The sequence below is a fragment of the Pan paniscus genome, chromosome 23 (genome assembly GCF_029289425.2).
Source record: "Pan paniscus chromosome 23, NHGRI_mPanPan1-v2.0_pri, whole genome shotgun sequence".
NCBI classification, from domain to species: domain Eukaryota; kingdom Metazoa; phylum Chordata; class Mammalia; order Primates; family Hominidae; genus Pan; species Pan paniscus.
Genome location: NC_085927.1, coordinates 53512887 through 53540746, shown reverse-complemented (window position 1 = coordinate 53540746; position 27860 = coordinate 53512887). Strand labels below are relative to the sequence as shown.

Genomic DNA, 27860 nt, shown 5'->3' with positions numbered 1-27860 from the left:
CAAGGGAAAGCGGAGACACTAAGAACTCTGGATGAACATTTCCTTCCCGCAAGACATATTAGGTCCCCAAAGGGACTTTAAGGCAAGAAAAGAGATTTAAAAAGCTATTAAGAGCTGGAGAAACTATGTTTTTGAGGGATGTTTCCATTTCAGACAGTATGGGCTGGATTTCTGCTATGAAACTCGAAGTGACGGGTACTTGTTTCTTCCTACGCCTACCTCCCACCTCACCATTTTTGCTCTTTATAGTTTGTCCTTAGCTGAGTTTATAATATTTATATTCTGTTCAGTTGCCATAATTCCCCCTGTTGTTTTGACTTTGTTTTATATTTGCATGAATTTAATGTGCATCATGATAGTGCAGCACTGATCACAGTTTATCCCTCTCAGAGTTCTTTATTTTGATTTATTTTTTGGTTGGCTGGATTTCATTGTCAAGTAATTTCCTTAGGAAAGGCTCATGGGTGCCTTATTCCCTTTGTTTTTTTCATATTTGAAACTATGTGCCTTTTGCTTTTATATTTGAACAGCAACTTGGCTGGCTATAATCCGTCCATCATGCTTTCTTTTCCTTTAATGTTGTAAATATTTTTTCCATTGTCTTCCAGCATTGGATGTTGCTGTGAAAATAACCTGGGGTCAACCGGATTTCTTTCCCCCTTGTAGGTGATTTCTTTTTTTACCTGGATTCCTGAAGCTTTTTTTTTTTTTCCTTGATCCTTGAAATTAACAAAGCAAAACAAAGCTATATCTTGGCATGGACCATTTTGACAAAGTTTCCTGGAACACAGTGTGATGGACAGATTCAGTTCTTCCTTTACTTCAGGAAAATCAATGTGGTGGCAAGCAATGGATACTGTGTCATAGTACTAAAATCATCTCCTCTCTCTCCCTTCCTCCTTCTATCCTTCCTTCCTTCCACAGTAGTCCCTGTTATCCTTATATTGGATCATCTTTGCCTCTCCTTGATAGCTGTCATCTTCTCTCAAGTTGATTTAATTCTTTTGTCCCTTTCCTCTGCTTCATTGAGATTCTTCCACGGCACTCCTTTAATACTAATTTAAATCTCATCCTTGCCTCTTATTCTTGCTGTGTCTAATTTATTAGTTCCTGTAATGATGCTATTTTTATTTTCTATTTTCTTAGCTTTGAAATATTCCTTCTTTTCTCAATGAAAATTTCTAAAAAGTTATTTTATCATTTTCAAGATTTTCTTTCAATTAATTGATTTTCTAATTTAGTTCCTTTTTGTGGCATGAAATTTTTGCAGGGGATGTGTTCATATTCTTTTATATTCTGTCTTCTTCCATTCCGGGTTCTTTGTCTTTGCCTGATCCTTCTTTCTCTTTTTCCCCATCATATATTGGCATAGTTGCAAAACCATTTATTTTTCATCCTGTTTGTGCTCAAGATGAGATTCACTCATATTATGAGTATAGCTGTGTTATCATTTTCACTGCTCTACAGTTTCCCTTATCTAAATATTTTGCAAGTTATACATTCTCCTATGGATGAACATTTGGATTGCTTCCTGTTTTATGCCAACCCAAACAGCGCCACCATAAGTGGTTGTAAGCTTAGCTTCTGGTCCACAGATGCCAAGGTTTCTCCGGAAATTACACCTAGGAGTGGAGTTGTGAGCTGGGTTGTAGAGAACATGCCCCTCATGCTCAATGGGCAGTATCCTATTGCTTGCCACCATATTGATTTACACTCCCACCAGAAGCACGTGAGCACTCCTGCTGTTCCACGTGCCCCCAACACTTGATACTGCTAAGCTTGTACATTTCTGCCTGTCTGATACAGATGAAATGCTATCTTAGCTATAATTTTTATTTCACTTTTTACTAATGTGTTGAACAGCCTTTTATATTTTACAACTTTTGTTTAGAACGTTTTTGATAAAAATATACCCACTTTTAATAAATATTTATTGAGTGCTGACTGCATGCCAATAATGTGCTTCATTCTAGGTAATTATTTGTGAACAAAACAGATACGATCTCTGCTCGTATAGAGATCACGTTACCTTATATCAGGGAGAGAGTTATTAAACAAGTAAAAAGTCATGAATACAATTTTTTTTTAGTGGTATGATGAAAAAGACCAGGGTGTTATGAGAGAGAATAACAACAGGGACCTCATTTAGATTTAAGACTAAGGAAACATTTATAAAAACTAAACATATGAAGATGGAAAATGGATGTACTGTTGGCTTTTCCATCAAGAATATGATGGTATGTGAAGGTGAGACTACCAGGTATTTTTATTTCCTTTTTTATACTTTGCTGAATTGCTTGCATTTTTTTTAAACAAAGGCTTGTACTTTCTATATAAACAGTAACAATGAAAATTTCTAAAAAGTTATATTTGTCACAAAGACACTATTTCGGTTTCATACCTTACCCATTTTCTAAAAGCTCTTGATCATCGCAGAAACACTCTCCTGAAGAAAAAAAAGTATGGAAAACCATATGTCATTAAGACATTAAAAATGGGTTTCACCAATCCAGTAACTGCACCGAGTCCCCGCTCCACACCAGGCTCTTGCCTCTTGCTTCTCTCTCCAAGTCTTCCCCCAGGCAGTGTATCAGATGCAGCCCACCTCCCTGAAAGAGAAATGGACAAATTTAGCTGCTCTTTGGGTTAATTTTATGCAATGTTCTAAGAAGCTTAGGTCCTTTCTAATGAACTTATATCTCTAAATATTTTTATTAAAGATATTTCCCTTTAGATACCAATATTTCTATGCACACTAAGGAAAATTTAGTGATTCTGCTTTTTATTCCTTTAGTGGATCGAGTTTCTTATACATATATTTCCATGTTCCAGGAGCTCTTTAAGAAAATGACCTTTTACACCAAGTTGTGGTGATTTTGTTTATCTTCTTATCCCAGTTAGCAGGAAAAAATTGAATTCAGACAAAGTGGGATGGTTGAAGATATTGGAGAATATTGTTATTACTCAATAATAAACAGCAGGAAAACCTTTGGAAATAAAACCCGTCTTCACAGTGTTTTTCTGAGTCATATAAAAATCAGTGGTTAACCTACGTTACTGCATTTTAGAAGCCCCATAAGCAAAGCTCGTTCACCCAGGTTCTTTATAATTCCTCATTAAAAAAAGAAAAGAATGATTAAAGAAATGTCCAATGTATATTCTGTTTATGCCGTCCTTATATTAATAATTTTCCTTACTGTAAAAGCTACTTCTATTTTTAATAAAATATTGCCAGCTTTTTTGTTTGATTGGCCTGGTTTAATCAGGAGAAGCGTAGCGTGGGCTCACAGTAGGGAAAAACTTGAAAGTATATTAAGGAAGATGTATCAAACCGGCAGATCTACCAAGTATTTTTAGCTCTGAAATTTGAGGTGGAGCTATTCTATGTGCTGTTTTTCCCTGGGAAACGTGTCTGCCTTGTCACTTGAGTAGCTGTAACTGGGAATACTGTTTTGTAGTGAGCTCATCAATTAAACATTTGAAGTTCAGTACATGCCATAGTAACCTTTTTGATCAGTTTTTGGAGAGAAAAATGTGAAGAGGTTTTTGGTAAAAATAAAATGGTTGAATAGCTCCATGAAGTTGATATTTATGAACGCCACACTCTAATTTCAATTTATTGCAGCTTTCGAAGTCTTATGAAAAGGTTGAAAAGGCCCTCAGTGCAGGGGACCCCTGTAAAGGTGGCTACGTGTCTTTTAATTATCTAAAGATTGTCCTCGACACTTTTGTATACCAAATACCAAGAAGAATTTTTATCCAGTTAATGAAAAGGTAAGAGTCTCATTGTTTCCTTGACTTTTTTTTCCCCAAACGTCAACCGTAAGAATAAGGCACAGCTTCGTTTATTTTTTATTAATGTTTTAGACTTTTTATTACTGAAAATTTTAAACGTATACAGAAGTAAAGGGAATAATATAGTAAATCCATGAATGTACCCACTACCCAGCTTCAACAATGGTCAAATCTTGGCCAATTATTTCATTTGTATTCCTGCTCATGTTCTTCAACCCCAGATATTTCTGAAACAAATACCAAATAGCATATTTCCCTCTCTCTCTAAAAAATAAGAACTCTTTTTAGAAACAAGGTGAAAATACAGTTTTCACATCTAATAGAGTTATCAATCATATTAATAAATATCCAGTCAAGGTTCAAATCTAACTGCTTGCCTCATGTTTTCTAATTTAAATTTATTTAAATCAGGATCCAAATTAAGTCTGTAGTTTCAACTGGTTGATTTTTCACAATTCTTTTTAGAACTGTAGCCCTCCTCTCCATTTCTTAATTTTAGAAGTAATCTGGATTGTTTGTTATGGGGGCTTTCTTACAATCTGCATTTGACTGCTTGTAACCCACAGTGTCATTTTACATGTTTCCCTGTCTCCCTCCCCTGACTCCCTACCCTAAATTGATAGTTAGATATAGATGTACAGACCCATGTTCATTTTGTGGGGAGTGGGGGGGACAAAAATACTTCATAGGTGGTGACAAACATATATAGACTGTCTCTCTTTTCGTGATCTTATCAACCATTGTTGATCATACTCAGATCCATCCATTCATTAGAGATTATAAAATGATGACATTCTGTGTCTATCATTTCTTCTTCTCTTACTGGTTGGAGGACTTCTGTAATAACAACTTCCCCTCTCCAACTATTTGGTAACAACAAGACACAGTTAATATAAGAAAGGCAGGATAGCCTTGATTCTTTCCCTGCATTTCCTACTTTCCAAAATAATGAGCTGGTTCCCTGGCATCCTCCAAAAGTGAGCAATCAGTGTTATTTTCTCAATGATTTTTTCTTAATAATGATTAGGAACTCATTACTTTAAGCATATTTGTGTCTCAATTCATTACAGCTGTTATATTGATACTCAATTTGTTCCATCTTGGCCAGTGGGAGCATTTTCACGTTGGCTCCGACATCCTGTTGATGTGACCAGATAGTCTTTGACAGCTTCCTTGCTTTCTGGTATGACAAACGTTCCAGGTTGTTCTTGTACATCCCTTGCCTGGGACCTGGCATGAGCCATTTCTCCAAAGATCCCTGTTCTTTCCAATTTGAAATGGTATATGTAGACCACAATCTAGGTTAGGAATACTCTCTTTACCTGGTTTTCTGTCCAGGTAAGACAGAGAACCTTTTTTGGGGGGAAATAGAGTAGAAGCTAATGGAAAGATTGTCTTGTCAAACTGTGGGTAATTGATAGGTGCCTTGGGGTTTCTCTAGAAAGGAGAGGCATGAGAGAAGGGGATGGAAAATGTGGCATGAAGCTACAGCAGCTGGCTCCATTCCCCACAGCACCCCACTTTCCTTGCCAGCTCCCTATATGTCCAGAGAGAATCACCATGTACGAATGCTGTCGCTTTTATAGTGAAAGCAAAGTTTGGCCCTAGGAGTAAATGTTTCCATGGCTCAGAAAACAGCTCTTTTGTTCTGTCTACACATGGTGACATTTTTCAGGAATTACTTTCTTGCCTCGCTGAAACTTACGCAGCCATTTCTTCTTATCTCATTTTCAAAATTATGCAAATAATAATTTAATAGCAATAATAAAAATTAAAAGCAGATAGTCACCATCCACCTTACCTAACAAATTTACTGTTTTCATTGTTCCACATTCTCTTCCATTTTTGTATTCACATACAAATATAATCTTTACATATTTGTAATCAGAGTGCATCACAGTTTTATGTTGTGTTTTTTAAAATAGAAATGCATATTATAGACATTTTTCATATTGGCTTCATAGTCTTCAAAATTATAATTGTAATGAATGCATACAATGTCATTCAGCTAACATTTGTTGAGTGCCTTTCTATATCAGACATTGTGGTAGATGCTAAAAATGAAGAAATAAGGCCGGGCGCAGTGGTTCATGCATGTAATTCCAGCATTTTGGGAGGCCAAGGCAGGTGGATCACCTGAGGTCAGGAGTTCGAGACCAGCCTGGCCAACAAGGTGAAACCCTGTCTCTACTAAAAATGCAAAAATTAGCCGGGCATGGTGGTGGGCGCCTGTAATCCCAGCTATTTGGGAGGCTGAGGCAGGAGAATCGCTTGAACCCAGGAGGCAGAGGTTGCAGTGAGCTAAGATTGCACCACTGCACCCCAGCCTGGGCAACAGAGCAATCCTCTGTCCCAAAAAATGAAGAAATAAATAACAAATTGTCCCAAGCTAGAAAGACTTGCCAGAGTGATGATATCTATGAAGAATATGATGGGTGCATAGAATGCGTGTTTTGGAGGTTGAGGGTGGCCAGGGCTGAGGTGTTCTTATAACTTGTTCTAGCCAGGGACCTAGGGATTTCTGAGTCTCTTTTTTGCATTCACCCCAAATTCCCAGTGGAATAGGTTACTGGAAACCATAGCAGAGTGAACACTCAAGTGCTAATATCATAAATGCTGTATTATATACAATTCTCCTGGTACACATATCTGGAAGTACAGATTTGTCATATGTTCCTGGTCAGCTGTTCCCTTTACTATTATATCATAGCCCTTTTATCCCTATGAATGCCTTTTGTGGTCTATCTTATCTACTATTGAAATATAACAGTTTTCATTAGTATTTGTCAGGTATATATTTTTCCAACTTTTTACCCTTTTATTGTGATATTTTAGGTATTTCTTATTAAATAGCATATATCTATATGTTTTAAAATTCCAAAAGTAACATCTTTGCTTTTTTCACTGTCAAGTTTAGTCTGTTTTCATTTATTGTGATTAATATGTTTGGATTCTTCCCCCTACCTCTTATTTTGTATTATTATTTCTTCTGCTCTTTCTTCTTTTTTTCTTTATTCCTCGTCTTTCTTGTTTGGTATTGGCTAAGTTTTCCTTTTTTTTTGAGACAGAGTCTCACTCTGTCACCCAGGTGGAGCGTGATCTCAGCTCACCGCAGCCTCTCCCTCCCGTGTTCAAGCGATTCTCCTGCCTCAGCTTCTCCAGTAGCTGGGATTACAGGCATGCGCCACCATGCCCAGCTAATTTTTGATTTTCAGTAGAGATAGGGTTTCGCCATGTTGGCCAGGCTTGTCTCAAACTCCTGACCTCAGGTGATCTGCCCACCTCAGCCTCCCAAAGCACTGGGATTACAGGCGTGAGCCACTGTGCCTGGCCAACTTTCTTTCTTTCTTTTTTTTTTTTTTTAGTTTTCTTTATCACTCTTTTTTTTCCCTTCCACTGTTTTAAGACTTAAATATCTTATTTCTATTCTTATAGTGGTTTTCCTTAAAATTTTCACGTGTTCTAAACTTATAAAGTCTAAAAATCAGTATTTCTGCTGTCTTGAATGAAAAAGCGCCTTCACCTTCCATTTTGTCATTGACTTGGGCTTTGCTTCTGCCTTGTTTTGATGGGACCTGCATTCATCACTGTTGTTTTTATGACGCATACCTGTTTAGGTTTTCCCATGATTACCAATTTGTTTGCTCATTACTGCCTCAGAAACCTCTCTCCTTTCTTCTGGAGTCAATTTCCTGAGGTATATCTTTTGGTAGTCCGTTTAGCAAGGTCCTGTGAGTGTTTAGTTCAGTTTTTGTTTTCAAAAATATCTTCATTTTGCCCTACTCTTTAATGAAAATGTAGCAGGGAACAGAATTCTTGTCTGAGAATTATCTCCTTTTAGTACCACGAAGGTACTCTTCACGGTCTTCTGGCCTCTGCTGTTGCTGTGAGGTTCTGCTCTTTGTCTGTCATTCCTTTATAGGTGATTTCTTTTTTAAGATTTTGTTTCTTTTTGTTACTTTACAGTTTCCCTACCATGTATCTTGGTACAGATGTCTATTTAACCTTCCCACACTCCTGCTATTGCAATCTGAGAATTCGTATTTTTCAGTTTTTGAACGTTCCCAGCTATGATTCTTTGAATATTGTCTCCACCCCATTCTCACTGGTCTTTTCTTCTGGAACTCCTATTACATTACATAAATATTGGGTCTTCCCATTTCATTCTTCATGTCTCTTAAACTGTCTTTTATATTTTTCATGTCTTTATCTCTTGGCTGCATTTTGGCTATTTTTCTAGGATCGATTTTGGTTCACTGCTGTGCCAAATCTACTCCCAGTCTTGCACAATCCCAAGTCTTCTAACCCCAAATGTGCATTAAAACCCCATTCCCTTTGAGCCTACACTAGATTTCAGGGTTGCTATTAGCACATACAGCTCTGTCTGGGCTTGATAAAGCCCTGGGCTCTTGTTGCAGCAGCTCATGTTCTTACTGTCCTTGACATGGGTCTTTCCTTGCTCCTAATACCTATGGATTTCCCTTTCTTGGTTTCCACTTCAGCTCTGAATTTAAAATCATTTTGTTGATAGATTTATTCCAGTCTTTTTACTTATTTACTTATTCCACAGGCTGGAAGGAGGTCCAGTGTTGCCAAAGGCCTCCTTTAATGTGTTCGTGCTGGCTGGGAAGTTAGCAATGCCTTTTATAGTAAACAACTGAGATGAACCTTTGAGGGCTAAATAGGAGTTTCTGACGTGGACACATTGGAAAAAGCCATTCCATCCAGAGAAAGCAAACAGCACTTTTAAAAGAGCTGCGTTTGATTGGATCATGATCAGTTGTTTGTGCACTTTATACATCAGACTATTTAACTGTTTGTCTGCCATCTGGGCCTTTAGGTTCTTTATAATTTTGCATATGTTTGCCCAGTCAGTCAATAAATAATTCTTGAGCACTTATTATATACCAGGCACTGTGCTGGATACCAAAGACTCATTGGAGAATAAGAAAGACATGATTGCTGCCCTCAAAGAACTGTGCCTGCTGGTGGGGGAGACCAACACAAAGCAAACCTATGAATAATGAGCTAGAATATGCAATGTGATTCGTGCTCTGGAAAGAATCAGCAGGGGACTACAATGGAGAATAACAAAGAGGAACTACTTCTGATTCAGTTTTCTGGAAAGGCTTCTATGAAAAGGTGAGAGGCAGGAGAAGCAGCCACAGGAAGAACTGTGGGAGGAGCCTCCCAGGAGCAGGCACCTAGCTCCAAGGACTGCCCCACGTGGTATGTTCTGGGGCCTGGCAGAAGCCAGTGTTCCTGGAGCCGAGTTGGCAGTTAAAAAATATTTTCTGTTTCTTCGTGATTCAGTCTTGGAAGGTTGTATATGTCTAGATTATATTCATTTATTCTAGGTTATTCAATTTTTTGGCATATAATTGTTCATAATAGTCTCACGATCCTTTGTATTTCTGTGGTATCAATTATAATATCTCCTCTTTCATTTCCTTTTATCTTAGTCTAGGTAAATATTTGTTTATTTTGTTTATCTTTTCAAAAAGCCAACCCTTATCTTCATTGATCTTTTGTTTTCCTAGTCTCTATGTATCTTATTTCTGCTTTGATCTTTATTATTTCTTTCCTTCTGCTGACACTGGATTAGTTTGCTCTTTTTTTCTATTTCCTTGAGACATAAGTTTCAGTTGTTCATTTGGGATCTTCTTGTTTGGTGTAGGCATTTATTGGTATAAACTTTCCTCTTAGAATTGCTTTTGTTGCATCCCACATATTTTAGTATATTGTGCTTCCACTTTCGTTTGTCTTAAGATATTTTAAATTTTCCACTTTAATTTCTTTATTGTTTGTTGTTATTTATTATCTATTGGTTGTTCAGGAGCATATTGTTTAATTTCCGTGTATTTGTGATTCTTCTTTCAAAATTCCCCATTATTGGTTTCTAGTTTTATATCACTGTGGTCAGAAAAGGTAAGTGGTATGATTTCAGTCTTCTTAAATGTGCTAAGACTTGTCTTGTGGCCTATTATCTGATCTATTTGGAGAATGTTCCATTTGCGCTTGAGATGAATGTATATTCTGTTGCTGTGAGATAGAATGTTCTATATATTTATTAGATCCCCTTGGTCTAAAGTGTTGTTCAAGTCCAATGTTTCCTTATTAATTTTTTATCTGGATGATCTGTCCATTATTGAAAGTGGGGTATTGAAATCCCCTACTATTATTATATTGCAATCTGTCCTTCCCTTCAGATCCTTTAATATTTGCTTTATATATTTAGGTGCTCTTATGTTAGGTGCATATAAATTTATAATTGTTAAATCATCTTGATGAAGTGACCCCTTTATCATTATATAATGTCCTTTGTTTCTTTTTACAGTTTTTGACTTAAAATCTATTTTGTCCGATATAAGCATAGCTATCCTTTCTCATTTGGTTTCCATTTGCATGGAATATCTTTTTTCATCCCTTTACTTTCAGTCTATGTATGTCCTTAAAAGTGAGGCAAGTCTCCTGTGGGCAGCATAGAGTTGGTCACTCTATGTCTTTTTTATTGGAGAATGTAATCCATTTACATCCATAGTAATTATTGATAGGGAAGAACTTATTACTACCATTTTGTTAATTGTTTTCTGGTTGTTTTGTAGGCATTTTCTTTCTTTCTTCCTCTCTTGGTATCTTCCTTTGTGGTTTAATGGTTTTCTGTAATGGTATGCTTTCTATTTTTGTTTTGTGCATCTACTATAGATTTTTGTTTTGTTGTTACCATGAGGCTTGCGTAGAAATTTTATACTTACATAGTCCACTTTATGCTGATAACAACTTAACTTTGATTGCATACAGCACATCTACACTTTTATCCCCCTCATTTAATGTTTTTGATGTCAAAATTTACATAATCTTATATATTTCTTGACAATTTATTCTAATTATAGTTGTTATTAATAGTTCTGTCTTTTAAATTCCTTTTAACATTTGTACTGAAGATACAATCACTTTACACATCACCATTTCAGTCCTAGAGTATTCTAAACATGACTGCGTAATATTTATACCATTGAGTTTTGTGTTTTTGTAACTTTTATGTTAATAATTAGCAGCCTTTTGTTTCAACTTAAAGAACTCTCTTTAGCAATTCCTGTGAGGCAGGCCTAGTAGTGATGAATTCTCTTAGCTTTTGTATGTCTGGGAGAGTTTTTATTTCTCAATCATCTCCGAAAAACAGTTTTTCTGGGTGAAGTATTCTTGGTTGTCAGGATTTTTTTCCCCATTAGCCCTTTGAATATATCATCCCACTCTCTCCTGTTTCTGTGGAGAAATCTGCTGATAGTCATGTTGGGACCTCTTTGTATGTGATATGTTTTTTTAATCTCTTGCTACTCTCAGGATTTTTTCTTTGTATTTGATTTTTGATAGTTTGATTATTATGTTGTCTTGGCGACCTCCTCTTTGGGTTGAATTTGATTAGAGACTTCTGTGCTTCCTGTAACTTGGGGATACTGGTATCTTTTCCCAAATTAGGGAAGTTTTCAGTCATTATTTCTTTAAATATGCTTTCTAGGCTTTTTTTCTTCTGCTTCTTGAATTTCTATTATGTGTATATTAGGTCCCTTGATGGTGTCCCATAATTCCCATAGGTTTTCTTCATCTGCTTTTATTCTTTTTTTCCTTTTGTTCCTCTGATTGGATCATCTCAAATGTTTTATCTTCAAGCTCATTGATTCCTTCAGCTTGAATGAGCATGCTGTTGAAGCTTTTGGTTGCATTTTTTTTTTCAGTTCAGTTATTGTATTCTTCATCTCTAGGATTTCTATTTGGGTTTTAAAAAAATTGTTTCTATTTCTTTGTCAAACCTTTAATTTTTTTCATGTATTGCTTTCCAAATTTTATTTTATTTTTTAGTCTATATTCTTTTAGCTCACTGAATTTTAAGAGGATTGTTCTGAATTCCTTGTCTATCATTTAATACATCTTCCTTTCTTTAGGGTCCATTGTTGGAGCTTTGTTAGTTTATTTTGGAAGTGTCATGATTTTTTGAGTCTGTTGTCCTTCTGTCATCGTGTTGGTATCCATGCATTTGAAAAGACAACCACCTTTTCTGGCTTTTACAGGTGTTCTTTGGCAGAAATAGATATTCATTATTCAGTCTAGCTTGTGATTCTGCATGGGACAGCTGGTGATGACCATGGGCAGACAGAGCTTGCTTTTGGGTGTTCTAGATGGCTGGGCTACTGTGTTGGCTCTGAGTTCAGGTGGGGCAGCCAAGCTGGGCTCAGTAATCAGGCTGAGCTGCTGGATGGACATTACAGTTGCCTTATATTGGGCTGGGCCACAGAGTAGATTTCCTGGCCATGTGGTACTGCTATTTCAGTTCAACAGTTGGACAGGGTTGCAGGAGGGGTCCCAAGGTTAGATGGAATTGCTGGTAGGGATAGATGGGAGCTGACACTTTACTCTAGTAGAAATGCACAGTTCACGTTTGCCTTCCTGCCTATGTGGGTCCTTGGGGTGGGCTTTGAGGCTGGGCTGAACATTGTTTAAACTACTGGGTATGGCATATCTAGCCTCTGCTCTTTGCTGAAATTCAATGTGGTGGTAATTTTCCTGCTTGGATAATGTCTAAAAGCCCCAGGGTAGGGTCTAAGGCTGGTTTTGAAGGCTAGCCATCTATAAATTCAAGCCAAGTGGAACTTCTTTTTATTTCTGGGAGTTATCAGCTCAGCTTTGCAGGTGTGATATGCAGTTAGATGGTACCTCTGATTGGGCACCACTGTTGGCAGGTACACAGAGCTCCCGCTTTGTCTCCTTGCTTTGTTTCTACCTGACTCCAGATGGTCTAGCCATGCCATTTCCCTGTGTTGCCTTTGAGGTGAGATGGGAATGGGCTTCCTGGGAAGCATCTTGGAATGCCAGGAACTCCAGCTCTCTTTTCCCTCTGTAGAAACTGTTGTTCCTGGGGAAACACTTTCTGTGTGGTACTTTATCGACTTAGGGGAATGCGGTTAAAATGAGACCATTTCTTCTACCCTTTTTATGTGGTTTTTATTTTGTTCTGTGAATCACACAGGTGATTCAGGCCTATTTCCAATTTGGGGCATTTCCAACAAGGTGTTCCTGTCTGTGAATGGTTGCTAGTTGAACTTTCTGTGAGGGAGTAGTGGAGCCTGGGACCGACAATTCTGTCATCTTGCTGACTTCACCTCTCCCTTTTATTATTTTTTATAAGGACTGCCAAATTGTTCTCTCAAAAGAGTAGTGATTCACATTGCCATCAACATTGTGTGAGTGTTCTACTTTCATATTCTTCCCAGCATTGAATATTAACATTGTTTTAAAATATTGATAACTCATGAGGTGTAAAGTAGTGCCTTGTGATTGTTTTAATTTCTATTTCTCGTAGTTTGTGAGGCTGGACCTTCCCATGTACCTGGGCACTGACTGGGTCTCTTCTTCTCTTCACATCCCCCCCATTGGTTAAGTTAATTTTGTCACCTCTTTGTTTAATATTTTAAAATAATTAGATAATTATTAAAAGGTAACCCTTTTCTGTCATAAGTACTTCAGCTATTTTTCTTAGCCTGTTATTTCCCTTTTATTATATGATACCTCACTGTTTTGAAGTTTACATTTTAACATAATCAAATACATGCATCTTCTTCTGAATGTCTTTTATTGCTTAAGATCTGTAAATTCATCATTCTTACCCAGGCTTTATAAGAAATCTGTGACTCTGCTTTTTTTTTTTTTTATTGTTTAAAACAAAACTCTTTATCCTAATATAAGGCAGGTATCCAAATTAAAAAAATTTTTTCCAAATAGATAATCTATTTTCCCACCATCATTTATTAAATAATATGTTATTTCCTCCATTGTTTTTAGTGTCTGTTTTGCCATATGTTAAATTCTTATCAATAATTTGGTCCAATTTGTATTTTTTATTCTGTTTCATCAATCTAAATTTCTGTTGTACATGGGCATTTCTATACAATGCCCTGTCTACAATGGTGCAACCAATTGCCTTTTTATTTTCTTTTATATTTTTACAGAGAACATTGAGTTCCTCATACTTTCAGAGTTATTTGTTTTTAACCTATTTCTTGAGTCTAGATGGTGATTGTTGAGGACTTATGACTAATAATGTCATCTCCTAAGAAGGAAGAATCTGCTGAATTCTACCATGAAATATTGGACTAAGAACAATGAATTAGAGGAGGGGAATAGTGCTGTGCAGTGAGTGGTACTGGGGGTTGCCCTGGCCCACTGGGTAGCACTGTGTTTCTCTTTCTTTTGCCACCCTCTCAAGCCCCAGGGAGAAAGTGGTGGAGTCAGAAAACCTGGTATTACCAGAAGACAGCAAATCTACCTTTGCACTCAGAGGATCACAAAAAACATTCATTCATCTTCCAGATTTAGGTTTCATATTTTGTTGATTTACCAGGATGAGGCTATCTTTTATTGAGATAGACTCTTTTATTTATCTTTTATTAAATTTCATATGTTTTGTATTTTAAAAAATATTTAAGAGTTCATTTAAAAACCCATGCACAGGCCGGGCGCGGTGGCTCACGCCTGTAATCCTAGCACTTTGGGAGGCCGAGACGGGCGGATCACGAGGTCAGGAGATCGAGACCATCTTGGCTAACACGGTGAAACCCCGTTTCTACTAAAAATACAAAAAATTAGCCGGGCGTGTTGGCGGGCGCCTGTAGTCCCAGCTACTTGGGAGGCTGAGGCAGGAGAATGGCATGAACCTGGGAGGCGGAGCTTGCAGTGAGCCGAGATCACGCCTCTGCACTCCAGCCTGGGAGACACAGCGAGACTCCGTCTCAAAAAAAAAAAAAAAAAAAAAAAAAAAACCCATGCACAAATATTTATAGTAGCTCTCTTCATGATCACTTGAAACTGGAAAAAACTCAAATGTAACTCAGCGGATGAATTAATAAACAAACTGGTAAAGCTATGCAATGAAATAGTTCTCATCAATAAAAAGGAATAAGCCATGTTGATATGCACAACATGGATGAATCTCATCAAAGACATTGTGCTAAGTGAAAGAAACCAGTCTCAAAGTTGCTACAGTAGGATTCTATTTGCAAGACATTCCGGAAAAGGCAAAACAATAAGAATGGATAAAAGGCCAGTGATTTGCCAGGGTTGGAAGTGAGGGAAGGTGAGTCTCCACAGGTGCAGCACGAGGGGACTGTTCTTTCATTCTGTCTCCCGAGTGTGGGAATCTGCATGAATCTACGCATGTGTTAAACTCATACAACTGTACACCAAGAGAAAAAGTCAGGCTTACTGCATTTTAACTTAAGAAGTACAATTTAAATATACGCTATGGGTTTTTTTTCCTAAAAGCAAATAATGCAAGAAAGAGTAAAGAAGGAAGTAAAATAAAATCTAAAATCTTATGCCTAACAAAATGATTTGAGAGTGCCTATTCTTACCATCCAATTTAAGAATGGATAGTACAAAAAACAGATATCTTTTTGAGCTTGATATTTCTAAAATATACAATATCTAGGGCTTAAATTTTAAACCCTAACAGCTTGGTAATAAGACATAAAAATCTAGATCGAAATAATATTTTAGACTTTAAAAGCTGTTTTCCGTGTGTGTGTATGTGCATGTGTGTAGTATTTTCTTAATAAAAGGGTAGACTTTAATTGAACTGCTAACTTGACCCTTTGACTAACATGGTGTGCTTTTCAATGTTGCCTAGCTTTTCATATAAAATAAATCTGTTAAAAATAAAACCTGTGTTTAAATATGATGAGGTTTAAGGAAGAGTTGAGATGATGAAATAAATGAATGCCATAACTTGTAACTTGCGTATTCGCCGGAGATCATACATCGGCCTTCCATCATGTGAGCAGGTCTTCACTCACATTCTGCTGTTAAGAATGTTCCCATTCACACTGGTAACAATAGTAGCGTGGCAGAAGCTATACAAACAGAAAAAATAAGCCATTTAGTCTAAATTTTATGAAGTGTAGAAGCAAAACTCTGGGATATATTTTCAGTTATTATTGAAACCTTGGTAACCCACGTGTTTAGGATCTCTTCTATTTATATGACATTTTGGAAAAGGAGAAAATATCAGTGGTTAACAGGGCTATGGGTTAGGCGAGGGTGTGACTCCCAAGGAGAAACATGGGGAGGTCTTGGGGGTGATGGAATCATTCTGTATGCTTATCATGGTCTTCTTAACTTGAACATTACATTGGTCAGAGTCCAGGCAGAAAACAGATGGCACACTAAAAAGAGTGACTGATGTGAGTTTATTAAAGGATCTTTTACCCAAGCGAAGGCAGGTTCAAGTAAGGCCAGTAGTTGAGGAAGCATCTCAGGGATACGAACAGGGGGAAGCCAGGATCCCTCCTAGGCCTGAGGGGGCAAGAAAGGGAGCAGTTACTGAAATGAACGAGGACAGGGTTGCCCTCAGGGGATGAGGTCTTAGGGAGAAGAACATGACTATTGCCAAGCTGCTGCCCAGCAGGGCAGGAACTGAGGGAATACATAGTTCACTTCTTTCTCCTCTCACCTTCCAACCTTCTGCTGGTGCCTCACACTGGCCAAAACCAACCAAAAGCCAGGAGCATGAGAGTCCAGTTAAAGCAACCCACCTGCGTGTCATGCAGAGTTGATAAGAGCAGAAAGTGGATCTAGATGAACAGACAAAGAATATCCAGTGCAGTCAATCCCTCCGAGCCTCAGCATCCTTTTAGGGGTGAAAACCTTGTGTTCTCAAAAGAGGAGCTACTCAAAGTCCTGCCAGCTGCCATATTATTGCAGGGATATGTCAATCCTGTTATGCCTCTACCCAGAATCTAAAATGTTCTTTTAACCAGCGCTTTTTGTATAAGGCAATGGAGGGAATAGAAAAAGAGAAACCACGTACAATTGAGCTGCTAAAACTCACATAATTGTAGCTGGTCATGAGATCTAGAGTGATAATTGTAAACGCCCTTCCTCCACTTCCCATTCTATGTCTCCCTTTCTCTGTCAGCATCTTTGCTGGGCAGCATTGTTCACCTGGTGAGTTACCCACCTTTCCTCAGGGAACTCAGTCCTTGGGGTTCTCTTTATTGGGCCACCACAGCTGGGTTAAGGCATATAATGCATCCTGAAGCACAGCACCCTAACTTCACAGGACATTTCCTCTTAGCCAACTCTGTAATGGAGTCATCAGCAAAGTATTCAACCATTCTATGATGTCACCTATGCTGGGTGATATGGGGTATGTGGTAAGACAATTGAATTTTGTGAGTCTGAGACCATTGCCACACCTTCTTCACTCAACAAATGAGCTCCTTGGATAAAGGCTATATTGCATGGGATATCTTGGTGATGGATACAGCATCCCGGGGCTCCACAAATGACAGTAATGGGCAGAAGCATTTCAGACAAGGAAGCCCGATTTGAATCTGGGATGTGTATGTACACAAATCCCCACAAATCTTGAATTTTACTCTTGCCCCCTCCATGATGGCAGGGATCCAGTGTAATCTTTACCAGCTGTCTGCAAAGTCCACCCAGAGAAAGGGACTGGGCTGAGGGCTCAGTGTTGGCCTCTGCTGTTGACAGGTTGGATACTTGGCAGAGCAGTGCCAGCTCAGCTTTAGTGACAGGAAGTTCATGTTTTCAAACCAACACACTGTCTCCATTTCTGCCACCCTGAAAGCCCATGAACAAGCAGCAGTTTTCTGGGGAAGCTGACTCAGCATGTACCTATGGCTATATTGCAGGGTGTTCTTCAAAGGTATCCAGAGTCCCCCTCAGTTAAGGGGCTCTGCGTCTATGACTTGGGCAAAAGACCATGAATTCCCATGGGTCCCTATGACCGATATGATCAGTCCCTTTGCCTCTGTCACCCTTTGCTGCCTCTTCTGACACTATCCATCTGTCGAATGGATTAGAGGCTCTTTGGGAACAGTGTGACAAGTCTGTATGTTTCTTCTGCCCTCTCTGTACGTGAAGTCACATGCTACGATGTCTCTACTTGGATTCATAGGATGGGAAAGAGGGACTGGGAATGATACTTGGTTCCCAATGTCAGAATCCAGAGGGATAGCTGCTTGCTGCCTGAGACAATAAAAGGAGCCCCTGGGACACTTTTAGGAGCAAAATAATCAGCTGTTATCTTTGTGACTTTGGTTAAGGATGGTTATTCATGTGTTTTTTAGCAAAATTACCTGCTGAATTTTTATTTTTGAAAATTGTGTTTATTTATGCTGATTATAAAAGCCATGGAAACTGGACAATAAAGGAAACTATAAAGGAAAAAAAAGAACTACCATAATTGTAATAGCCAGAGATAGCTACTATTAATATTTTGATATATTTCCTTCCAGAATTTCTTTTGTGCGTGTATGTACACACAGTCACATACATACTTAACATAGTTGAGACCATATGAGGTATAGATTACATTCTATTTTCTCATAGAATATTATATCAGGAGCATTTTTCATGTCATTAAAGAAACCTTTGAAATTAATTTTTAATGGCTCCATGATGTTTTGTTAACTCTCCAGTCAAAGGGTTTGAACATTTTTAAGGTTTACATTAGGTAATGCTAAAATGCACTTCAGAAAGGTGTTAATTTATTCTTAAGCTGGAAGTTCACAGGAATACTTCTTGCCAGCATTGAACACTGCCATTTAAACACCCTGGCTGATTTGGTAGGCGAAAGCACAGCTTCTCATTGTGTTTTGATTTACATGTCCTTGATTTATATTGAGGTTGCATATTTTTTGCATTTGAAAGTTTCCTGTACTTCCTCTGTGAACAATTGTTTATGTCCTTTGTCCATTTTCTATGTCTAAAAATTTTGGTCCTAGCTTTATAGAGGTATAAATTATAAATTCATTCTTAAGTGTATATTTTAATTGACTTTCGCAATTGTTTATGTAACCACTACTGCAGTCAAGATTTAAAACACTTCATAGCCCTATAATTTTACATTTGCCCTGTGTAATTAATCCCCTCCTGTGACCCCCACCTCCGGCAACCATTGACTTGCTCTCTGTCACTGTCACTATAGATTTACCTTTTCTAAGTGTTCTCATAAATGGAGTCATACAGTGGTAGTCTTTTGTGTTTGACCACTTTGACTTACCATGTTTTAAAGATTGATCCATGTTGTTGCGTATCTCAACATCCCATTAATTTTCATTGCTGAGTCATATTGCTTAGTATTGATATATCACAATTTGTTTATACACTCACCAGTTGATAGACACATGCATGGGTTGTTTTCAGTTTGGGGTAATTATAGAAGATACTGCTATGACCATTCATGTACAAGTCTTTGTGTGGACATGTTTTCATTTCTTGTGAGTACATGTCTAATAGTAAAATTGGTGGATTGCATGGTGAGTGTATGTTTAAGTTTATGATACTATGTAACTGTTTTTCAAAGCGACTACCATCTTGCAATTCCACCAGCAGTATGTAACAATTCCAGATGTGGCACATTCTCACCAACACTTGCTATTGCCAGTCTTATTTTAGCCATTCTAGAGGTGTGTAGAGGTATCTCAGTCTGTTTTAAATTTGCATTTTCCTGATGATGAAATGATATTGATCCTCTTTTTATGTGATTATTGGCCATTCATATATATTCTTTTGTTAAGTAATGGTACAAATCATTTTTCCATTTTTATCAGGTTATTTTCCTATTGCTGATTTGTAAGAGTTCTTTATATACTCTGAGTATAAGCATTTTATCAGATATATGTTTTCAGATATTTTCCCTCAGTGTGGCTTGCTCTTTCATTTTCTTAGCTCTTTCTTCTGAAATATAAACATTTTTAATTTTGAGACAGTCCATTTACAAAATTTTATGGGTAATATTTTGGGGGTGTCTATTCTCAGAAATCTTTGCCTAACCTGGTATCACAAAGATTTAATCCTGTGTTTTCCACTAGAAGTTTAGTCATTTTAGCTTTTACATTTGGATTCATTTCTAGTTTTTGTATATGGTGTGAGATAAGGGTCAAGGTTAATTCTGTTTCCATACAGATATCCAATTGTTCCAGCACCATTTGTTGAAAAGGCAGCCCCTTCTCCAATGAATTACTTTGCACATTTGTTGAAAATTAACTAACCATATAAGTGTGAGTATATTTCTGGATTCCTTAGTCTCTGTCGGTCTATTCTCGCATCAGTACTGTGGTTTCTTGATTACTGTAGCTAAAGAGTTAAGTCTTGAAATTAGATTGTATGAGTCCTCCAAACTTGTTTTTCTATTTCAAAATCATTTGACTATTCTAGGTTCTTTGCCTTTCTATATAGTCATGTTAAAATCAGTTTGTCAGTATATGTTTTTGAAAGCCTGCTAGGATTTAGATTATAAATACATTAAAAAGTATTGCCATTTGCCAATTTAACAATATTAAGTTTTCCACTCCATAAACATGCTACTTTCCACTTATTTAATTGTCTTTAATTTTCCTAGTCAAAGTTTTATTGTTTACAATGTTCGGATCTTGCATATAATATCTAAAATTTATTCCTAAGTGTTTTTATTTTTTGATGAAACTGTACATGGAATTTTTTAAAATTTCATTTTCCAACTATTTATGGCTATTAATCAGAAATACAATTGATGTTTGTATATTGACTTTGAATATCATGACTTTATTAAATTCACTGGTTAATTAGTTCTAGTCCTTTTGTTGTAGATTTCTTGTAAGTACAGTCATGTCATCTAAAAATAAAAGCAAGCTTGCATCTTTCTTCCCAATCTGTATGCCTCTTATTTTGTTTTCTAGCCTTATTTTACTGGCTATGACAATTTTACTATCTAGGCAGTTTTACTGGCCAGGACTGGCTAGAGTGTTAAGTATAATGTTGAACAGAAATGGTGATATTAGACATTCCTGCTTTATTCCTGATCTTAGGTAGAAAGCGTTCCATTTTACACCATTGAGTGTGATATTAGCGATGGATTGTTTTTGTTGTTGCTGTTGTTGATGTCCTTTATTAGTTTAAGGAATTTTCTATTACTTGTTTGCTGAAAGTGTTTATCAAGTATGTTGAATTCTGTCAAGTGGTTTTTCTGTGTCTATCCTAATGAGCATGTAGTTTTTCTCCATTATTCTATTACTATGGTAAGTTACATTGCTTGATTTTCAAATGTTAAGCCTACCTTGCATCCTAGGAGTAAACCTCACTTAGTGATAATATATTATTATACTTTTCATTTGTTACCTGAGTTTATTTGTTAAATTTTGTTAAGAATTTTTTTCATCTTTTTAAATGAGTGATGTTTGTCTAACATTGCCTTTTCTTGTAAAATCTTTGTCTCAGTTTGGGATCAGAGTAACAGTGACCTTGGGACATGTGTTGGGAAATGTTTCCTTCCTGAACTCTGCTTTCTGCCTGGTGTTATTTATATTCTTTAAATGTTTGATAGAATTCACCTGAGAAGCCATTTAGGCCTGGAGTTAGTTTGAGGGAATATTTTAAATCATAAATTAGTTTGAGAAAGTTAATATAGAATTATTTGAGTTTTCTCTTTCTTCTTGGGTCATTTTGGTAATTTGTGTTTTTCAACAAATGTTTTTCCCATTCTTTCTCTCCTCTCTTTCTGTGACTCCAAGTACATATGTATCAGACCATCTAGTATTATATAACATGTTTTTAAGTCTATTCATTTTATAAATATATGTATATTCTGTATTCTTCATATTGGTTGGGTTCAGTTGATCAATATTTAAGTCACTCACTCTTTTCTCTGTCCTCTCCATTCTTTTGTTAAGCCTATTCAGTAAATTTTTTACTTCAGATAGTATTTTTCTCTTCTAGAATTTCCATTTAGTTCTTTTTATTGTATCCATTTTCTCTACTGAGATTTCCTGTCTTTCGATTTATTTTGGGCATATTTTTATTTATTTCATTGAGGATAGTTATAAACATTGCTTTTAAAATCCTGTGTGTTGATCCAGTATTTGAGTTATCCATTTTATCTTAATTGTCAAATGTATTGGCATAATGCTATTTATAATATTTCTTCATTATTCTTTTTTAAAATAACTATTTTAGGACAGTTTTAAATTTAAAGAACTATTGTAAAGACAGTACGGAGAATTTCAGTATACTCTGCCCCAGTTTTCCTATTATTATCTTTCATTAGTATGGTACCTTTTTCACAATTAATGAACTAATATTGATACATTATTATTAAAGTCTGTAATTGATTTATATTTCCTCAGTTTTCCCATGATTTTTATTTTCTGTTCCAGGATATCATCTAGGATGCCCCATAGCACTTAGTAATCATCACGTGTCCTTAGTGTCCTCTTGAGTATGACAGTTACTTAAGATTTCCTTGTTTTTTGATGACCTTGCAAGTTTTGATGATTGCTGGTTAAATATTTTAAAGAATGTTCCTCAGTTGCAATTTGGCTGATTAGACTGGAGTAATGTGTTCTGGGGAGAAAGACCATACAGGTAAAGTGCCATTCTCATCACAGCATATTGAAGGTACATAGAGTCAACATGACTTGTCACTGTTGATGTTGACCTTGATCACATGGCTCCAGGTAGTGTCCTTTTACTTTCAGCCTATCCGGGTCTTTACATTAATGTGTCTCTCTTGTGACTGCATAAATTTGGATTTTGTTTTATAAAGAAATCTATTCTGATAATCTCTACCTTTTAAAAATCTTCGAGTAACTTTTTGCTTTCTTTTGGCACTTTATGACATTGTTCCACATCTTTCCACTTCTGTTGTTTTGAATGAAATGTCATCTCTTAAATTGGCATCTTCCTGTACCTAATGAGTCACTTTTCTCTTATTGCATTCAAGACCTACCCTTTGAATTTGACTTTCAGCTTTGTAGCTATGATGTACCTTGGCAAGGCCTTTTTCATGTATATCATGCTTGATGTTTGTTGTGTATCTTAAATCTGTAAATGTATATCTTTAATCAAACTTGGGAAAATTTTGGCCTTTATTTCTTCAAATATTTTTTTCTGTCCCATTCTCTCTCCTCTCCTTCTGTGACTCCAAGTACATATATGTCAGACCATCTAGTATTATATAACATGTTTTTAAGTCTACTCATTTGATAAATATATGTGTATTCTGTAGTCTTCATATTGGTTGGGTTCAGTTGGTCTATATTTAAGTTCACTCACTCTTTTCTCTATCTTCTCTATTCTTTTGTTAAGTCTATTCAGTAAATTTTTTATTTCAAATAGTATATTTTTCTTTTCTAGAATTTCCATTAGTTCTTTTTATTGTATCTGTTTCTCTGCTGAGATGTCCTATCCTTTGATTTATTGTGGGAATATTTTAATTTATTTTACTGAAGATAGTTGTAATCATTGCTTTTAAAATCCTGCATGTTAATGCCAATATTTGGGTTATCTCAGTTGATTTTCACTTCTCTTTAGTATGAGTTCAATTTTTTCTGGTTGTTCTTATGTGCTATATTTTTGTAATATATCCTGGACATTTGGAATGTTAAATTGTGGAGACTCTAAATTCAGTTATTTTTTTCTAATGAATGTTCTTTCTGTTATTTTAGTAGTCAGTTATCTTGTTGGATTCAAACTGCATACTCTGTTTCTTGGGTGGCAGCTCTGATCTCAGTTCAGATCTTTTGTGTTTAGCTAAGCTATTTTGAGTATATATTCTGAGCAGGTGAGGTTCAGGAGCCAGTAAGAATTTTGGTGAGTTAGATAGAATTTGGGGATCCCTCTCTGGCTGTTTCTCTTCCAGGATTTCTTCTTTCTCTCTTTTGGCTGGGATTAGTCTTCTAGTTTTCCAGGCCATAAAGGCTACTTATTATTATTTTTTTTAACTGATGTTCCTGCCACTCCTCATGCTGCAGTGCCTCATCCGAGGCTGAAAGCATTGAAAATACTACACCCCCACAGTTCTCCTCTTAGCATGGATTACCCACAAGACTTTGCCTGCTCTGGTCACAGTACTTTCAAATAGCTGCTCTTGATAATTATGTCCAGATTTTATTGTGATTATCTGGAGGAGGGTTGGGCCAGTAGGATCTTATTTTACCATTATTGGAAGAAGTCAAATTTTAGTATTTTCTTATTAATTTGTATAAGCACTTTATGCTTTAAGAATTTTAACAATTTATTGTATATATTTATAATTTTATTAATCTGTTGTTTGGCTTTTAAATTTTGTTTTTGTTTATGGTATACAAAAATCTTATATTTTGATGTAATTAAATAGGTAAGTTTGAGATTTCTTAAGTTTTGCTTAAAAATTCATTCTTATTCAAGTACCAGATAAGCACATGCCTAGATTTTTTTCTACTTTTTTTGTAGTCATAGTTTTTACATTTAACTTTTTAATCTCTTTTAAATTTATTTTAGTATGTAATACTAAGTGAAGATCTCCTTTGATATTTTCCCCAAAGAGCAAGGCGATTTCCTAAACATAATATATAGAAGCTGATTTTATTTTTCATAGCAGCTATAGTTTCCATTATAAAAAGTTAATTTTCAATTTGCTGAAATTTAAGATGAACATATATAATATTGACAAACTATATCAAAGTAATTGGCAAATTTTGGTGAAGAAAGACTCAAATTTGAGTCAGAAAAATGAAAAAAGAATTCATGTGAATAGTAGTACATGAAGCCAAAGTCATGTTCTACTTGTTTAGACGTGGCCATGTGTGCCTAACAAAATCGATTAATCAGTCTCCGTCTCTCTTTCTCATGATCATGTCCACAGTGCTAGCAGCAGAAGTAGAAAGAGGCATTTATCGAGTATTAGCTGCCATAATCATAATCATAGCAAAAATGCTATAGCAGTATTAGATGCTGTAATAATAATAATATTTAAATAATAAGTGCTATAATGGAAGGATACATAGTGTAATGAAAGTCTAATAGGGAAAACAGCACTGGCTATGGAAATTAGGGAAGGCTTCCTTGAGGAAACAGTTATTGCATTGAGACCTGAAAGAGGAGTAGAATTAGCTAGGAAACTATGGGAAGTAGGTAATGATGGGCGACATGGCAGTTGGCAAAGGAAGCAACAAGCCGAAGGGACCGAGGGCAGGGAAGAGTACAGCTCTTTGGAAGAACGGAGAGACCAATGTGGCTGGAGCTAAGAGAGCCCGGGGAGCATGCCATGGGGCGAGGCTAGGGAGGTAAGCAGGGCCACACCATTGCAGGCTTGTACGTTTCAGAAGGAGTGTCGTTTTTATCCTAAGAGCAGCGGGGAGTCATGGAAAGATTTTAAGCAAGAGAGTAATCTGGTCGGATTTGCTTTTTTTTTTTTTTTTTCTGAGACGGAGTCTTGCTCTGTCGCCCAGGCTGGAGTGCAGTGGCATGATCTCGGCTCACTGCAGGCTCCGCCTCCTGGGTTCACGCCATTCTCCTGCCTCAGCCTCCTGAGTAGCTGGGATTACAGGCACCCACCACCATGCCCAGCTATTTTTTTTTTTTTTTTTTGTATTTTTAGTAGAGACGGGGTTTCACCCTATTAGCCAGGATGGTCTCGATCTCCTGACCTCGTGATCCGCCTGCCTCCGCCTCCCAAAGTGCTGGGATTACAGGCGTGAGCCACCGCGCCTGGCCCGGATTTACATTTTTAAAAGATCAGGCTGGTAGAGGTATGGAAATATATTGGAGGAAGGCAAGAGTAGGTACAAGAAGACCCATCAGGAGATTATTGCAATAATTTAAGTGAAGCTTGGTATATATGTGGATGTGTGAATGGATGGATATCTGGCTGGGTGGATATGTAACCTAAGTTGAACTGGGCAGACTCATGGGCTGTCATCTTACAGCTACTTAATTTTGTTTCCCACTGCCCCTTTAAATTTACTCAATTGGATTAGTTCTTTTGCCCCTGGATAAAAACGTGAGCAGATCTTGCTTTTCCAGGTTTGTCTTGGATCATAGAAAGAGACTTAATTTAGTCATGCAACTGCCAGTCTCACACAGCCATCAAACATGTAAGCTTGATTGAAACATGAATTGCATTTCCTCCCTGTTAGGGCCTACAGGCACGAGTAGAGGGGGCATGATGGCAGCTTCTCCCTTTCCCACTTTGCACTTCTCTTCTTTCCTCATTTTGTAAACTAAGTTTCGGCCTCTTCTAGGAATTGAAATGCACAGAGGAAGGAGAGGAACAAAAGGGGAGGCTGAAAGTTCTCATTTGACTGGCACTGCCATGAGCTTGAAGCTGTGTTCTTGGGGCCGATCAAGCGTTCAAAGGTGTTTGCTTTCATGAGCGCTGTTGATGGGTTTTGGATTTCACATTTGATGAAGGCAGATGCATCTCTAGCCCCGCTGATTGCCTATTTCCTTCTCAGCCCCTGGGAATCTGGGAAGAGAGAAAGCAAGCCTTCTCTATTAAGGCCTGTTCATTTCTCCAGGTGGCTTTCTTGGGCAAAGACGAAGATGCTGCTGTGTGTGTGTGTGTGCACGTGCTCTCCCTCACGTGGCCGACTCTCACTCACGTGGCCCACGTCTGATCCCCATGAAACTCTCAGCAGTTGTTTTCCTGATGACTCTGATAGAGCAAGCCATCCAACCAACCCCCCGCCTCCGGCCCTGCGCCCCCCCGCAAAATTTTTTGTTCTCAATGGCTAGCCAGCTCATCTCTCACCTGCAAGGTTTCTAGCTGGGAGTCAGGCACTGATACATCCCACCCCCAATTGCAGGTGACAGGAATCAAGCTCCCTGAGTGGAACAAGGCTTCAGGTGAGGAGTAGGCATCCTTCACTCTCTCTTTTGTGCTGGGGTTGGGACTCAAGCATACCAAAAGATTTTCTCCCAGAATTCACTCTTTTATCCTCTATTATCTGAATTTTTTAATACCCTAGATGTAGATAAAGAATTTGTTTGTCTAACCAGTTCGCTGTCAGCCATTAATTTTTAGCAATCAAAACAGGGCAGTCTGTTTCATGCCCACTTTGAGATCTCACATCAATTATCTAAGGAACTCAGCCCAAACTACTTTTTGCCATCCTGTTAGGGAAGGATAGGCATGGTTTAGTGTGTAAGTCACAGAAGGTGTTTGTGACACAGGTCAGTGTATGTGATAGAATGCTTGCTGGTTTTCCAGCCTGCAACCGAGGCTTTTTGACCTATTAGCTCTAATCCTTATCACAACCCTCCTAGTAGGTGGTATTATTCTCATGTTACAGATGAGAGGAATACAGAATCAGCATAGTGAGCAGCGAGTCTGAGGTCACATCAGTAGGAAGTGCAGGAGCAGGTACTCTGGTCTTTCTGAAACCCATGCTCACATCAGGTTGCTCCCACAGGAATCTTATAACTCTGAAATTATTGGACTCTGAGTCATGGGACCATATTCACTTTGGAAATGTGTTTTTTGAACAATTTGCCAATTATTCTTGCTAAGACTTTAAATCTATACTAACTTTCTATTGCTGCTGTAACAAAGTACACGAGCCTAGTGGCTTATAACAACACATGTATTATCTTCATGTTTGGTAGGTTAGAAGCCCAACATGGGTCCACTGGGCTAGAATCAAGGAATCAGCAGGGCTTTTTTCCTTCTGGGGTATCTGGGGGCAAATTCATTTGCTTTTTCTAGAGGCTTCTAGAGGCCACCTGCATTTGTTGGTTCACAGCCCCTTCCTCTGTCTTTCTAAGCCACCAGCGTCACACTTCTGCCCTTCTGTCCTCATGTCTTTTGATGGCTGCAGCGAGGAAAAGCTCTCGAATTTTAAGAATGTATGGGATTAGAGTGGGCCCACTTGGATAAACCAGGAGAGTTGCTCCATCTCCAGATCCGCCCTCCACCACATCTACCATGTTTCTTTGCTGGGGCAAGAACGTAGTCACAGAGGCTCAGGATTAGCGGGTGGACCCCATGGGGGCCATTGTCCTCGCTGCCACAACATAGAGGCTCTTCACATGATGAATTTGAAAGAATTATTTTATGGACATTATTATTTTAATCAAATCCCTTAGATTCTTCTTTCAGTGTATGCCACCATTAACAATATAGAGACATGCAGATCTAATATCAGTTTGATTTTTCCTTGCTTTAAAAAATCAATTTGTAGTACTATTTTACTAAATGATTTTGTTTATATTAGATTTGAAACTTCATATAAATGCATTGCTGCCATTTTCAA

The 27860-nt window shown here is 37.3% G+C and overlaps 1 protein-coding gene across 2 annotated transcripts in view; it reads left to right on the top strand.

Annotated features, from left to right (window-relative positions):
- Window positions 1-27860, top strand: part of EFCAB6 (EF-hand calcium binding domain 6) — a 293210-nt gene that overhangs the window by 98895 nt on the left and 166455 nt on the right. For both annotated transcript variants that reach the window (XM_055105420.2, XM_055105421.2), the window contains exon 11: window positions 3626-3774. In XM_055105420.2, coding sequence (XP_054961395.2) covers window positions 3626-3774 — 149 coding nt within the window. The remainder of the gene's footprint in view (window positions 1-3625; window positions 3775-27860) is intronic.